Source organism: Talpa europaea, assembly GCF_964194135.1.
Source record: "Talpa europaea genome assembly, chromosome: 4".
Classification (NCBI taxonomy): domain Eukaryota; kingdom Metazoa; phylum Chordata; class Mammalia; order Eulipotyphla; family Talpidae; genus Talpa; species Talpa europaea.
In genome coordinates, this window is record NC_140070.1 from 3,918,433 (window position 1) to 3,934,833 (window position 16,401).

Below are 16,401 nucleotides of genomic sequence, written 5' to 3' on the forward strand. Positions count from 1 at the left end.
AACTGATGGGAAATTTTTTTATGAGCTGTTTCTTTCTGTGCTACACATGCAGAATTGTGTAGCATTTTGTACAATGGATGATTCCTGAAAAATTATGTGTAAATTAAATGTTTAAATGATTTTTAAAACCACAGGGGTATCATATTCTATAAAAAAGCTGCAGTGAATCCTTTTAAAATTGAGAATCCTTTTTAAATATAAATAGCAACTCCTGACTTGCTCGTTCAGACTTAGTTTTATTGTCTTAAAGTAGAAGTCATCTACATTTACTATAGCAATAAACTATGCATAATTAATATTGTTACAACCACAATGATAAAACTGGTCTCTCTGATTTCAGCTTTTGATGTACTCCATGCAGATTTCCTTCCCGATGAAATTTTAAACTGTAGAAGTGACTTTAAAAATCACCATAGCCCTGACTTTTTTTTCTCAAGGCTTTTCTTGACTCTCTAAGAGGCAGGGAGATGGCTGCAGTCTGGGCTGTTCTGGGGGAGTGAGAAGTGATTAACTTGGAGAAATGAAGGGAAGTTTTGAGTATTATATACATTACATGTATCTGAGATTAATGTTTTATCTCCAGTAATAATTCATCTTCCACAAAATATTCATGTATAACTATTTAAAAACAATGACTGGGGCCTCCCCGGTGGCGCAGCGGTTGAGTGCTGGGCTGCAAAGCTGCCCGCAGCCTCTGCAGCACCGGTTCGATCCCCGGCCGCTGGCGAGGGTCCCACATGGCGCGCAGCCCTCTCCTGCCGCCCGCTGCTCCCCTCAGCAGTATATTTCGTCAGTTTGTCTGTTCTGCTCCCCGCTCTGGCTCTGGAGAATTCTCTCACCCTCCCTCGCTTCTGACTGTTCCCAGTGCTTGCATAAACAAACAAACAAACAAACAAACAAACAAATCTTTAAAAAAAAAAAAAAATGACTGGGCCTCCCTGCTGGAGCAGCACGTTGAGCATAGCTCTGTGAAGCTGTCCGCAACTTCTGCAGTGCGGATTTGATCCCAGCTGGCATGGAGATACCCACATGGCGTGGCAGACCTCTCCTGTCTCGCCTACTGCGCCCCTCAGCAGTGTATTTCAGTTAGTCTGTCTGTTCTGCTGCCCGCTCTGTCTCTGGTGAATCCTCTCACCCTCCCCCACCTCAAATAAAAAATAAATCTTAAAAAAAAATAAAAACAATGACTAGTTCTGGTGTAAGAAAATTCCCATGTCTTTGCTGAGTATTAAATTTCAGTAGGGAGTACTTTGTTATGCCAAACTTTATCTTTTCTGTTAAAGAAATAGACTGAAACCAGAAAAAAAGAGGTTAATAAAATCAACTCATGAACTTCAACTTATTGGTTAAAGAAATAGTCCGAAGTCAGAAGGACTGAGGTGAAGAAAGTCATCTAAGCGAGATTTATTTATTTATACAAGATCCGGGGTACAGGCCAGAATTGTGGGAGGGTGAGAGAATCCACCAGAGACAGAGCTGGGAACAGAACAGGCAGACTGACGAAATACACTGCTGAGGGGAGCAGCGGGCTGCTGCTGGAGTGAGTAGGGAATTCAGCCATAATTTGTTTAATCCCTTGCCAATGGCATATACTTCCCTGGACTGTTTGGGGTACTGTAAGGTAAGAGTCAGGCAAGGATTTGCTGTGACGTGGATTTAATGGTGCTGCTTTTAATCAGTTTGCTTCCAATGTGGCTTCCTACCAGAGGCCCTAAGACCATAGGAAATGAAAGCATTTCCAAAACCTTCTATTTTATCATCCCCTTCCTTGCCCCTCTCTCCTTCTGATTTATCAATATTTTATATCCTTGTTTGGTTTTTTTTTTTTCCACAATATAAGGTTTCCCCCTCAGATACAGACAAAAGTCCTTTTAAAATATTAACAAATTAAATCCAGTGATATATAAAAAGAATACTAAATGGGATATTGATCAAATGGGATTTCTCTGAGGAAAGTAAGGTTGGCTTGATATTCAAAAGTCAATTGATGTAATTCACAGAAGAAAAAAATGCTTGATCATCCCAGTGTGTGCAAACAAATACACTTTAAAAACCCAGCATCCGGTCATGATTTTAAACATTCTTAAAAAATTAGGTGAACAAAAATTTTGTTTCCTTAATGCAGAAAAATTATCACAGTTTTCATTACCAATTTTGTTAAAGTATCACACATTTGGTATTTTTCAGAATTAATGATGTTTAATTGCTAGCATTTATGACAGATTTTTCTCTCTGAAGTTATTTTTATTATTTATCTTTTACTTCCAGTAACATTATTCAGACCATCTCCAAGCAAAAACACATAAATATGAATTCAGAGAAATGAAATTTCTACTCTAAAAGAGACCGGCACAAAATATTGAAACTAAGCCAATAACGAGCTGTATAAAGTGTCTCCTGAATAGTCTCATAGACTAGACTATGATCATTTATTGAATGAGTGAATATTTAGCAAACACAGTTCTGTGCTAGGTGCTAAGGGTACCCTGCCCCCCACCCCTGCTTTCCATAGCCTTGCCTGGTGCCCAGGAAAGAGACAAATAACTGCAGCCTTGAGTGCCAAGTACTGTCCTCTCCTCTCGTAGAAGCCCCTACAAAGAACATTGAAACCCGGATAAGAGACTAAGCGATTCTGCTGGGAGGGACTGCGGAATGTCTTGATTTTCATGAACAATTCAAGCAAACCAATTTACTAAGCAAAGCTTCCCTAATCCCTTAAAGAACAAGAATTAAGCCTTTAATGGCTTCTCAACATACCAATTCCACTTCCCTCAGGCTACAACCACATAAAAACCTTATGAATTCAACACACACAAAATAGACTTTCAATTTGGGAAACTAAAGCAAACGTATTTGGCAGGCATTGAGGGTTGAGAGCTGATGAAACGTATATTCTCTCCTCTAGAACTTGAAATTGTCTCCATGTGTGCTAGGTAATCAGGAGTGGAGGACTTCTTCATGAATCTGTATGATTAAGTGATAAGTAATTTAGAAATGATGAATAATGGCTATAAATTAGGAATCATTGATAGATGATGAATAAGTGAACTGCGACTGTGTAAAAGCTACAGAACTATAGGCAGAAGAGGCACAGTGTTGACTGTCCAGTTCTGACTGTCTTCTTCCTTATGGAGCAGTGGACAAATCAGCGGGTTTGCTGCAGCCTCAGTTTCCTCTGCTGCACAATAGTACAGAGTAGCGCTGTCCTGGGGGCCAAATGAAGTAATGCCTGGACACTGAGACAGAGCTGGCACAGAGCAAGTCCTCCTGGGTGGTGACCGCTCCCATTTCATCCATTCTTCTCTCCCTGTTATAGGGCAGCCCCGATATTGAACGGGTTCCTGGCTGTGGGTCCTCACCCGCACGCTTACAAGGGACTTATGAATACTCCACTGCAGGCACACACAAAAGGTTCATAAAAGGTTTATTGACAAGGGAAAAGGAAATAAGGAAAATGTACAACTCAGGGAGAAAATAGGGAAATAAAGTCTTTAACGCGTCCTACCCGATCCGCCGACCTGGAAACCCAAAGGCACTCTCCGAGCTGGCCGGACGCTGCGAGCTGGCAGAGAGCCAAAATGGGGGACCCCCCCCAAAGCCCACGTGTCTGGCTTTATACCAACCTGGCTGCTTAACCCCACCCTCAGGTCCCAGCCACCTTCCCTTGGGTAGGGACGGGATGTGGAGTTCCCAGTGTCTTTGGCTTTGGCCTGGGGCGGGGGTGGCATCCACAAAGCCTGTATGGGATTAGCTTGAGGACAGCCTTTTCCCCCTAACATCCCCAGGGGAACGATGAGGTTCTTTGCTGCTGCTGTCGTATTGCTTTGAGAACACAAATGTTTAATTTCTTCTAGACGCCTCCGAAAGATGGGTTTGTGGTTGCTGATGTTCAACCAGTGACAAGCAGTTCCCTGGAGGACAAGCAGTGTCCTCCATTGCCTTTCCGGTCCTTCTCCTCTTTAAGAAAGAAGAACCACCCAGGGGAGAAAGAACTTCCACCCTGGCGGTCCTCGGACAAGCACCCAACGGATATCATTCGCTTCAATTACCTGGACAACTGCGACCCCACGGAGCCAGCCTGGCAAGGGTAGGGCGCTGGTGTCCCCGCCATTTCTTTGCTTTTAGAATCAATTTCCTGGCACTTCAGTATATGAAGAGCTGAAAATTGGGCTTGCACAGAAATGCAAGTGCTTTTCAATGCATGCGAAAGGTAATTGAAAAGTAAATGAACCGTTATTGGTAAATGTGAGCTGCTCCTTGGGATTTGTTTGAGTTTTGTAGCTGCAATGACTTAACGTGACAGCTTCTTTTAGTGCTTGAATCCCTCAGATTCCAACGCTACACCAGAGGATTCCTTCTCCACTTTTTCTTTTCCCTATTTGTAGTTCCCTCCTCTGACAGTCAAACTTGGCACTCGTTCTATCTATTGGAAGCATACATTTTGTATCACATAAACCCATAATTTTGTTTCTATTGTGTATTCTAGATGCACCTAATTTTGCATAAAAACAGAATTATATCTATAGTGTAGCCATGTGTAGAGTATACACTTACTTAGAGATTCTGAAAGTAACTGGAAAGAGCAAGAGGAAGCAGGGAGTCCATGGTGAAGGGGGAGAGAAGCGGGGAAAAAAAATTCCAAAAGTAATTTCACCTCCCTGGTGGCACAAGGGGTTAAGTCTCAGCACTATGAAGCTCTGGGCAGCCACTGCAGCAGGAGTTGGATCCCCAGCCAGGGAGCTACCCACATGGCGCAGCAGACCTCTCTGGACTCACCCGCTGCTCCCCTCGGCAGTGTATTTCAGTAGATCTGCCTGCTCTGCTCCCCACTCTGTCTCTGGTGGATCCTCTTACCCCCTGCACCTCTGGCCTGTACCCCACTTCTTGTATGCATAAATAAATCTTTTAAAAGCAAATGTAATTTCAGAATCACTCACCCATACCACCATAGACACAAATTAGAGCTCAGCATGTATCTGTGGCTCCTTTTGTGTTTGGTGTGAGGTGACATGTACACATAATGCTGGGTTCAGAAGTTATCTGGGGGCCTCCCTGGTGGCGCAGCGGTTGAGCGCTGGGTTGTGAAGCTGCCCGCAGCCTCTGCAGCGCCGGTTCAATCCCCAGCTGCTCCCCGGCCACCAAAGGAGGGTCCCACATGGCGCGCAGACCTCTTCTGCCGCCCGCTGCTCCCCTCAGCAGTGTACTTCGGTCCTTCTGCCTGCTCTGCTCCCCGCTCTGGCTCTGGTGAATTCTCTCACCCTCCCGCGCTTCTGACTGTACCCAGTGCTTGTATAAATAAATAAATAAATCTTAAAAAAAAAAAAAAAAGAACAAAGGAGAGAGCTGTGAACTGATGAGGAATGATACCAGGATGCATTGTTAAGTGAAAGAGCAAATTGTTAAAGAGTATCTGTAGTATGCCAGAGGCGGTATAGACGGAAGAAGAAATAAGAAAATGCACCTGCATCTGTATGTGCATACATAGCTGTGCGTTTAACACGCACACCAAGAATGAACAGGAACTTAAGGAACTACATTGTGGAATAGTTGAGGATGTTTTAACATATCTGCCATTTGTTGGAATTTATTTCAACAAATCAGTACTGAGGCAGCATAGGATAGTGCTCGGGTTCAAATCCAGCTTGTCACACATTCGGCTGTGTGACTCTAGGGAGTCCCTTAACCTCTCTGTGCCTTACTTTCCACTTCTGTAAAGTGGCGGTCATGGTAATAGCTCACCCTGAGGGTTCATACGTGTAACATGTTTGTAACAGTGACAGACGCGTAACAAGTCAGCACCTCTTTTGTGGAATGGCTTCTGAAGTTACATTATTTGGCTAATAAAGGAAGGACAGCTCCAGGAGGCTTGATGACTGGGGGATGTTCAGATTACCATGTGTCTTCAGGGCTCCTGGGGTCCCCGAGGTGAGATGAAATAAAGGACATCATGCAATCCACCTTTGTTTTTTCTTGTAACGATATATCCTGGAGATCACGCCTTAGCTACATATAAAAAGATTCTGCCTTCTTTTTCACAGTGCATAGTACTGCATTGTGTGTCCAGCAGTTCCTTATGGATAGACATTTCACTTGTTTCCAGTTGATGGAAAACAACATTTTCTTTTCTTTTTTTTTTTTTTGTGGGACCCTCGCTGGCGGCCGGGGAACGAACCGGTGCTGCAGAGGCTACGGGCAGCCTCTCAGCCCAGCGGTCAACCGCTGCGCCACCAGGGGAGGCCCGGAAAACAACATTTTCATTTACAGAAACAGCAAAATCAAATCGACAGATAGTTACACCAACCACCAAAGTTTTAAAGTCATCATTTTTAATTCTTGCATTGTTTTCCACTCTACAGAAGACGGAAAAGACATGAAATGACCTCAGAGAAGTCACAAGATAAGAAAAATAAGTTGCAGGACAAATCTAAGCTACGAAAAGCACAGTCACTGGTAAGTCTCGATTACAAAAGATGCTCCGCCCCAAGTGCATGGAAATCACTGCATCTCTAATCCTGTTTGTGAAATTGTATTTGCTTTTTTTAATGAGAATCAAGTGGTGATTTAATACCTGGTCTCTGACAATGAGCGACAAGGCTTCTCACTTGAAAGATGTCCTTATTTAGTCTCTGCGAGCCTCTGTTGGCGCATCTCTTTAAAAAAAAAAAAAGTCTGGATGCACAGATGTGTGTGAATCTGCTTCAAAAACTACCTCCCACTCAGGGCGTTCTTACCAGGGGTCTCCCTTCTGCTGTGAGTCCTTGGGGCAGGGGGTGGGGTGAAGCCCTTCCCCCCTATAAGGTAGAGACCCCACTGAGCTTCCCTTAGCTCTCCTGCTGCCCCCCTGCTGTTCAGGGGGTCCTGAGCAGAAAAGCGCTTGAGAAAAAATAAATTAAGAACTTTTCTTTCCCTGATTAAGAAAGAGCTGACTGACTACCCATCAGCAACCGGGGAGCAGAACGTCCCAGCGCGGTAGCCAGCTCGTGGTTCTGTGCCCCCAGTGGCTTCCGTTCAGCACGTCTGGGGGTCTTTAGAGCCAGGTAGAAGCGAGTAAGGCCGGAATAAAAATTTCTCATTAGTAGTGAAGGTTTTGGAAACAGCTGAGATACACACTCAAGGAAAATTCATATGTAGCGGATGTCAATTGGGAGAGGAATAACTATATAGTTACGCACAAATCACTTTTATAGCTCTGCTGGAAAGCCCTATTACTCTGTTTAAATGTATTTTCAAGTGTTATGTTCAAAAGAGAGAGAGATGAGCTTTTAAAGATAGGGTAGTCTGTATTCTGAGAGGCTAATTTTGTTGGATTGTGTGAGGCTTATCACACATCTGTACAGATGCCCAGGGGAAGGGGAAGATTAAAGCAGAGCAGTAAAATTGTCAGTGAAAACCATTAATTGAGAAAAATAACTTTATGAGGCTTATCACACGGGCTATTCTGGCTGCTTCTGCCCAGCTTACCCTCCGCTCCTGTGCCAGGAGCAGGAGAGAAATTCAGGGGCGAACAGGGAATTGGAAAAGACAATAAAAGCTGATGTTGATGAATACTTACAAGTGATCAGCAGTGTCAGACAGTTCTCTGGCTCAAGAAACAAACTAAGTAACAAATCAAAGACTAAACAGAAGTCTTCCCTGTGGGCTTTTGATATTAAACATCTGTCACATGCTAGCTGGACTTACTTAAGTGAGATTATTCACTATAAATTTAAAAACTTAAAAAGTTGTGCTAATTAAATCTGAAAGGGAAATCAGGGCACATGCAAGAACGAAAGAGAACAATTAAGCTATTAATAAACAGGGCATGTGATTGTATCCATCTACTTGTGGTGTTTATGTAAATATGTGAAACAGAATCACATAGGCCTCGTCGATTTGATAAAGAGCACAAGGCATAATTAAAATGTCCCAAAGCACTCTGGGATCTCCAGCTGGGTAAGGAGACCTCCAGTCAGCCTGGCTGTTGGCTCCCCAAGACTGCAGGTGGCCAGGTCCCTCTGGGCCTGGTGGCACTTTGCCCTGGCTGTCAACCAGGTGCCCAGAGGAAATAAGCAACCTCCTAAGTGATGCCTGGTGGTGGGGCAACATCAGAAACGCAGGTGTGGACCTGGTGCAGAGGACGTGGGTATTGAAATGCAATGAGCAGGGCACAGAAGCAGAGGAAGGGGGACACTCTGACCCCTGCAGCTGTGAAGAGTGTGGTGGACATGGTCAGTAGCCATTGCACTCCAGAAAAAAGAGTTCAATTGATAGAAAGTTCTCGAATCCTTTAGGCAGGTGTAACTAGGAAGATTTCAGGAGGAACCAGAGAAACAGGAGGGCAAGCCTGACTTAGGGACAAGTTATAAGGTAAAAACAAGAGGACAGACCCCCCCCCCCCCACAGCCCATCCAGAGCTACCTGAGCCCTGCCCTTGGGAGCCGTCTGCCTCATCAAGGAAAAGGGGCACGTGACCTTGAAGAGGGTAGAGCCTGGTGAGATGGTAAGGTTGGAAGAGAAAGAAAAAGTATAGGAGCTCACTGAGGACACTGCTCTCAGCGCTGGGCATCTTCTTTCCCTCTCACAGCGTAAAGGCTTCAAATATGAGAGCTCAGTCGACAAAAGACACATTCCAGGTGTGACGTCAACCCCACGCCTGCAGTAAGCGTGTGACGTTGTCTATCAGTTCACAGGTTTGCGTGCTCAAAGCCCGCCCCTCACGGAGGGCCCGATTTCCTCCTGGCCCTCAGACCTGGTGCTGCCTGGTCAGCGACGCCTCCTTTAGGCCGCCTCTGGTGTGAATGGTGTTGGCAGGTGGAAGGAAAGCCGAGCTCTCATCACCGCTGCTTTATCACCTTGAACATTGTTTATTAAAATTATATACATACCAAGAAGTGCCCATTACTTTTAGTGATGATAAAATTCCATGTAAAACAAAGCAGTTAAAACCACAATATGCCCAGGCGCTATCTTAATTAAACTTCAGAGATTTTTTCCCATCTTGTTTAGACAGGGAACAAAACTCTTAAATCTTAGCAAACTGTTCCTGTAATTCCTCTGCAGGAAGGCGAAGGTGGCAGCTGTCTCCTGGGGGAGGGGACAGCAGTGAGAAGCTTGCACTTTGCCTCCAGGGCTTGGCTGTTCAGGTTCTGGACTTGGGGTGGGGTGCTTGGGGGTGGAGTAGAGGAAGAGTTGGTGGTTTCTGCTCCTGCCAGGGGAGGGAGGCTGAGGGGAGAGGAGGGGCAAGGAGGAAGAAGGAGTTAAGAGGGCTATCAAGCTAAGCTATCTTGAGCCACTGTAGCACGAGTTCGATCCCCGGCCAGGGAGCTACCCACAGGCCGCAGCAGACCTCTCCTGTCTCCCCGCTGCTCCCCGCAGCAGTAGATCCACCTGTTCTGCTCCCCACTGTGCCTCTGGTGAATCCTCTCACCCCACACCTCTGGCCTGTACCCCAGTTCTTGTATGCATAAATAAATAAAAAATAAAGCCTTTTAAAAAAAAAAAAAAAAAGAGGAGAGAGAAGCTGAGAGGCGGGCAAGGGACCAGGACTGTGTTCTATAGGAGACCACCCGTTCCAATCGAAACCCTCTACTAGGGATGAAAACCCACCTTCTACCAATTTACACATGGAAGCAAGTTCTCAGAAGTCTAAGAGGCCTAAAATATAAAAGCTGCTCAGGAGAGTAAACAAACCCCAGCGGGTCTCCCACCCTTGGCTCGGGTAAGAGGACCCCAGTGGACATTTTGTGTCATTTTTTTTCTTATTATATTTTCCTACCAAGTATAAAAATAAATGATTTGGTCTAACACTGAACTTTCACTTGGAGGTTGGAAATCCTCACTTTCCAGGTTGTGCAATGGCCACAGACTTCAGAAAGCTTGCTGTTCAGAGCAGACCCTGCAGTACAGGCGCCAAGGCCTTTGCTGGCCTGTTCTAAGAGCTTCCGATAAGACCTTCTCTGCCCCAGTGCTCTGCTCACTCCAGCCTCTGTAGCTCTCTTCTCCTTGTTCTAGGATGACTCCCCCCTGGTGTCCTGATTTTTTAAGTGCCTCTTCAACTTTTCTGGCTCTTTTCCCCTCTCTAGGTCAAAAGAAGAGGGAAAAGGAATACACAGGTTTCCCCCGCCACTCAAAACTAGGTTTGATTTGGTGAATTATTTTTTGGTTCTGGAAATTTATATGGAAAATTTTTAACCATTCTTCAACACCCCCAAATAAGCTCCGGATACCAACTTGTACTAAATAGAAGTGTCCCCGTTTTGGATAGCGGGGGCAACCTGTCTACTCCATCGAGCTAAAGTGTCCATGATGCATAGCATGAAAAGCACCAGGAAACCCAGGTTCCATTAACAAGCCAGTCCCTCCGTGCCCCTGTGAGTATTCATCTTCCCATTGACAAAATAAGTCTGCATGACGGTGTCCTTAAGCTCCGCTCCGGGCTAACATCGCTCCCCCCTGCAGGTCCCTTTCCTTCTTCACGCCCGAGAGATAAGGCTGTGCCCGAGGGACTTCACCTGGAACAGGAAAAGAACCCATCCTGTTCTCAGTCCTAATTATAAACCAATAACGGCTATTTCCTGCCTCCCGCCTTTCCTTAATAATGTGTCATTAATTACAACCAATGCAATTACCAATCCCAGTCGGTGCAGCGGCCTCTCGTGCCAGCACGTGTGTGCCCGCCCCGGGCTGCGCGGCGCCTGCCCCGGGCCCTGCTGCCAGCCTACGTGGAGGGGTGTGGGCTGCCCTTGGTGACGTCTGTGCTGTGAGCGCCCCACGCCTGCTCGCTACAATTTGGCTTAGTAATTCTTGAAACCTAAGAGAAGAGCGGCCTGATGGCGGAGATTCCTGGGGGCAAAATGAACTCTCTAGAGGGACCCCAACCTGGAGTCTGCATTTCTCCTTTGCCTCCGAAAGAGCGGCTCTTTCTTGTTCTATCTTGTTGCCTCTTGTCCGTGCGAGGCATACTAAGTTTCCCTGGCATTTCCAGCAGGAATGAGCCTGCATGTCTCTTGCACCAAGTGTTTAGACTGGGGCTTACTGAGGTGACTTGATTCACAACACTGTATGTGTTCTAGAAGTTCAGGTTCACACCTCTTCAAATGCATGTAATCCCACCTCACCCACCACACAAAGCCCCCTAATCTTCCACCACTGTCCATTGCCACCCCCGAGAGCCGCATGTTTTTGTTTGACAGCTATGCTGAAAATCTTGGGCATAAAATGACTTTAGAATCTACTAGAAGAATGGTGTTTATGAGTTATATAATACTGGTTACATACATATCTGTTATGAAAAATGTTTAATCACTGCTCTCCTGAGTTTACAATGTGCCAGGGTGGATGTGGATAGCATGAAGTCTCCCACACTAGAAGCCACGTTCCTAAGATATTGCGTTTTGAATATGAGCTCGTGAGCATTAGCAACAACCAACCTTTAGAACATTCTGGCCTGTTTTGCAGCACATCCTTACCTCATCTCCCCTGCTCGGGAGGCTGGATGGTGCAGCCACGCAGTTGCAGAATTAAATCTGAAAACCTTGGGTAAAGTTGCTGAGCCTCCCATGGCAGGGGGCAGCTTCACCCTTGTACTGAAATAAGCCCAGCACAGCTTCTTTCAAACTGTGTCGATTTTTCCTCCCTTACAGTCACCTCTGTTTCTCCCAGAGCAGAGTGAACAAGAAGGGAACCCCCTCTCCATAGGTGTGGACCAGACCCCTCCAGCCCATGACTAGGTCCCAGCAGCCTTTGGGGCAGCAGGAGGGCAGGGCTCCTCCTCACAGAATTCTCAGATGGGCCGTTCATGGAACAGGTCCCTTCTGAAGGTGAAGCGTCTGTGCAGCTTACTGAAGCCAGGACGAGACTTTACCTGGGCTTAGACCCTCCTCCCAAGCATTCTCAGTCACCCTCTCCCTAATCTGAGCCTTCCCTGCCCCACAACCCTCCTCATTCAGCCCCAGGCCAGGCTTGGGCAGTTGGCGAGTGCGCTGAAGCTGTGTTTATATGACTAAAACGAAACCTCCAATTCTAGGATTTTCAAAGACAATAATCCACATCTGTACACGGCCTCACCACACCACTCCTGGACTGGGAGTCACAGTCATAAAATTTGAGAATAGATTAGAAAAAAGAGTAGGTTTCCCATGAACTGAAGATTTCACCCCCTGCAGCCTCCTGAGCCACATCACAGACTCGGGAAGATTAAAGGAAATAATAAACTTCTGACTCCTAGCTCAGTGCTCGGGGTGGTGTTTCTGCAAGAGGGACTGGCGCTCTGCATATGGTCTTGCGCCTGTCTGCTTTCTGCAGCCTCTACTTCTCTACCTAATCGAGTCTCGTCAGTGGCCCATGGGTTGATCCAATAGGTATTCATTGAACCAAGAGGTGATCCAACAGGTGTTCGTCCAACAATTTGCAATGATTGTTTGCAAATTTCTACAAATAACAACATGTAGAGATGGGGGGAGGTAAAGAGCTCTAGAAACGGAATGTGGGTGCAACCAATAAGAAATACATATTTTTAAATTACCAGGTCCCACCCCTCTTCATAAGAACAGGCAAAGGGAAGGAATACACTTCATAGTCCTGTCAGGAACCAGGAATGCTGGCTGGTGGCTCTAGTGCCAGCAGGCACGGGGAGGGGTCACCATCTATTTGGGCAGATCATAAAGGAGAGTCCCAGAGCCCTCAGGGGATTTTCCAGGCTTTCCTGCTCTCCCAGGGAACCGGGCGGGCACACGGGCACACAGGCAGGCAGGCACGGGCCAGGCAGGGGGGCTGGAAAGTGGCAGGCAACGAGCCTCCCAGCCCCCCACGAATCTTTGCTTTCTCTGGGCTCTCTCTGGCATCGCCTGGTGAGCTGACCTTTTTTTTTTTAAGATATATTTATTGATGCATACAAGAGCTGGGGTACAGGCCAGAGGTACGAGGGGTGAGAGAGACAGAGTAGGGAACAGAACAGGCGGATCTACTGAAATACACTGCTAAGGGGAGCAGCAGGTGCGTCCAAAGAGGTCTGCTGCACCATGTGGGTAGCTCCCTGGCTGGCTGGGGATTGAACTCGTGCTGCAGTGGCTGCGGACAGCTTCACAAGCTGCGTCTTAAACCCTTGTGCCACCATGGAGGCCTGATCTCCCCTCTTCTGTAATCACGCAGTTTGTCCTCTGCTTTTATCCCGCCTCTAGGCTCAGGTGCTCATACTTACACATGCGTGCACACCCCTACTCCAGGTTTCCACAGTCAGGCACGCGTGCCCTGCACCCACGCTCCCGAGCGCCTTCTGCATTAACACGATCGAGGTCGCAGGTGACAGCCACAGAGGCTCACGGCGTAAAAAGCCTGATTAATTCACTTACCCTGCAGTGGCATATCTGTGCCACTGCCATATCTGTCCGCAAGCAGACGAGCAGAGCAGAGGCGGGGGGCTGGGTGGGGGGGGGGTCCTCTGCATCAGCATTGTTTCAAAGAGCAGAAGACTGCAAGCAGCTCACCTGCCTGTGGGTCTGGTCATCTGTCATGGCCTCTTGTACATTTCAACCATTGAAAGACTGAGGCGGCTCTTCAAGTATTGATTTGCAGCAACCACACGCACACACACACACACACACACACACACACGCTCACAGGTACAGTGAACTAAAGTAACTGTTTAAGTACAATGCCAGCGGTGTGAAAAAAGGAAGGGGGCTGTGTTGCATTGCGTGTGCATCTGCTCACACTCGTGTAAAATCTCTGGGGAAGGACACACACCCCGGGGTGAGGCTGGGGAGGGGCAGGGGCGCCGGCATTGAGCTGGGGGAAAGATTTGTCTCTGTCCCCTTGACACCTTTCCAGTTCTGCAGTGTGTAGAAAAGTGGCCTATTCGAGATGAGCGATGATTTACAAGAGAAAGAGGCGCTGCAGGGAGGGCGATGTCTGACGGAGACTCGGAGACTCCCGGGCAGGACAGAAGCAAATACGCCTGGGCCAGCCCTGCGGTGCTGCGCGAAGGGGAGAGGCCAGAGCTGTCAGCCGGGCTGCTGAGAGGGCCCCTGGGGTTACTCTGCGAGCTGGGAAGGGGCTTTCTGGGGGAATGAAAGGGAGGAGGGGATCACAATAAGCCAGTGGTCAGAATGAGCAGGAAGGAGACGGATGAAGCTCAGCGTTGGTATAAAAGAAATTTCCAGAAATGAGAAGCAGGTTGCCAGCTGCTCCAGGTTAAGGTGGGGACAGTGGGGGGTGGGGGGGGTACACTTATATAAGTTCCCCACATTTCCCCCTTAAGCCTTGTCTCTGCTCTTCTAATGATGGATGTAGAGTCTTAAAAATGAAGAGGGTCTACAAGCAAACTTGTGTTCAGGGGCCAGGAGGAAGGGTGGGTGTGGGGAGACCACCTCCCCGAAACTGGCTTGGGAAGAAGCCCAACAGCCTAGATGCTGAGGATTTCCACGAAGCAAAGAGACGGGTGGGGGGCCCTGGGAGCTGCCACAGCCAGAAGAGAGGGCTGGAGAGGGGCCTGCCCGGGCCTGGGCCGCCCCGGGGCTGTGGGGAGCAGGGGCCCCGCCTGCTGACAGATCAGCTTTGCACAGTAACAGGATTAAATTGGAAACTGTTACAGGTGAGATGAGACTCGCCCATTCTTGTATCACAGAGAAAGAGGCTTTTTCTTCATCCAACAGCTATTATTTTATTTTCTTTGTTACTAAAATAGCACAAAGGGAAGCTCCCGTTTGTTCTCTTACCTTTACCTGTCTTAGAACCCTGAAGATGCTTCCTCTGCTGCACCCGAAAACCTCCCAGAGGGGAGGTTTGGTACCCCCATTTTTCCCTTTGCTCTTAGATGACAACTGCTGGCTCCATTTAACCCCAGTTTTGCCTACTCTCCCCGCACCCCAGAAAAATCACCAGCAAGCATGTCAGGAAGGGCAGTGGGCAGGCACCCAGAGGCCTCTGGGGGGTCAGATTCCAGCTCTGCCCTCTGGGACCATGTGGCCTCAGCAGGAGACAAATCATTCTGTCCAGACGCCAAGGCCAGTGCCCGGGAGCACATGCTCAGTGTTAAGGGGCATCCTTGGAGATTCCTGAGACCCTGTTAGCTGGAGAAGAGGCCCCCGGGCCACAGTCACTGGCTGACAAAAATCTGGATATGGGGAGCCCGGGGGGGGGGGGGCTGTCACCCAGATCTGACTGTCGGGACTTGCCAGCCAGGCCTGAAGTCATGGGGGAGGCGGTTCAGGGCAAGGTCACGGCATCTGCAGGACCAGCCCAGAATCTCAGGTCTCCCGTCACACGAGCGGGGTCAAGGTGAGGGTTAACTTCGATCTCCCTCCCCGGCCCTGCTCAACCGCTGTTGTTTCTTTCTCTTGCTGGCTCCATTCTCTCCTCTCCCTCTCCTGCTCACGCTCAGCCGTCGAGGAGAAATCCTTTCTCACTGTGAGTTTGTCTGGAACGTCAGCCCACCCCTCGGCCCTCCCGGGGGAAATGTGTGCATGCACAGTCCGGCAGCCCCAGCCCACCGGCCCCAGAATCTCCAGTCCCCGAGCAAACTTGAACTGCTTTTCGCTCGTGAATTTGGCCTGGCATCAAAGTGCCTCTGCTTTGTTTCCAGTTTGCAAAATGGAGATGTTGATATCCCCCTCCCTGCCTCAAAGGCTTTTCTTGAGGTTCCAATAAAATGATGGTTGTGAAAGCACTTTGGAGATTAAGGAACTTATTATTAGTAGCTCAAGGTGAAGATTGCATGGGGGGGACGGGGCGGGGCAGGGAGGGGTAATTGGGAAGACTTAATAAATCCCATCCGGCCCTATGATTTTATAAAATTGTTTTGTATCGTGAAAATGTTGAATGCAGCAGCTTCCTCTGATGTTTGAACGACACTCACACTAATGGCATCTTTTTCCTCCCTAGACATCCTTAAGTGCAGAGCCCCACCCCCTTCTAAAAGTTCGAGCCCGTCTCTCCTGGCATCCGGGTCAGCTGGCAGGGCGCCCTGCCTCAGCAGCAGCGGGGAGGATTCTCCACCAGCATCTGCAGAGACCCCCTGGGCTTCAGTCACTCTCCATCCAGGCCCCAGAGCCGAAGCTGGTGTAAGCCTGTGAGAGGACCTGCTGAGCCGGCGGACGCTCGGCTGCCCTGAGGTTCCTCTGCTGAGACTTTTGTCCCAGTCCCTGCTGTGCCCGAGAACTGCCGTGTTTTATGAGTGGTATTCATGCCATAAATGCGATCGTGTCCACAGTCTTAGGTAGGTTGCAGTGACCGACACTGCGGGTGGGTGGAGGGACACTCGCTACCACCCCTGTGGCCCTGGGGGGGCCGCTCTCCGCTGGGTCTTGGCCTCAAGGGTGCGTCCTCACAGCCCTGCTGGCTTAGTGCATCCGGGCTGCTGCACAGAAATCCCGCAGCTGGGGTATATTTCTCACGGTTCCATCTGGAAGGCCAAGATAAAGGTGT

The 16,401-nt window shown here is 48.2% G+C and overlaps 1 protein-coding gene across 1 annotated transcript in view; it reads left to right on the plus strand.

The window, feature by feature from the left end:
* The window catches only part of FBXO16 (F-box protein 16), a gene marked incomplete at its 5' end in the record, with an annotated part of 24,903 nt that extends 9,192 nt beyond the window's left edge, over positions 1-15,711 (plus strand). Inside the window, 3 exons of the mRNA XM_084232129.1 lie at positions 3,855-4,087; positions 6,357-6,450; positions 15,359-15,711. Coding sequence (XP_084088255.1) covers positions 3,855-4,087; positions 6,357-6,450; positions 15,359-15,388 — 357 coding nt within the window. The 3' untranslated portion in view covers positions 15,389-15,711. The remainder of the gene's footprint in view (positions 1-3,854; positions 4,088-6,356; positions 6,451-15,358) is intronic.
* Between the last annotated feature and the right edge of the window lie 690 nt (positions 15,712-16,401).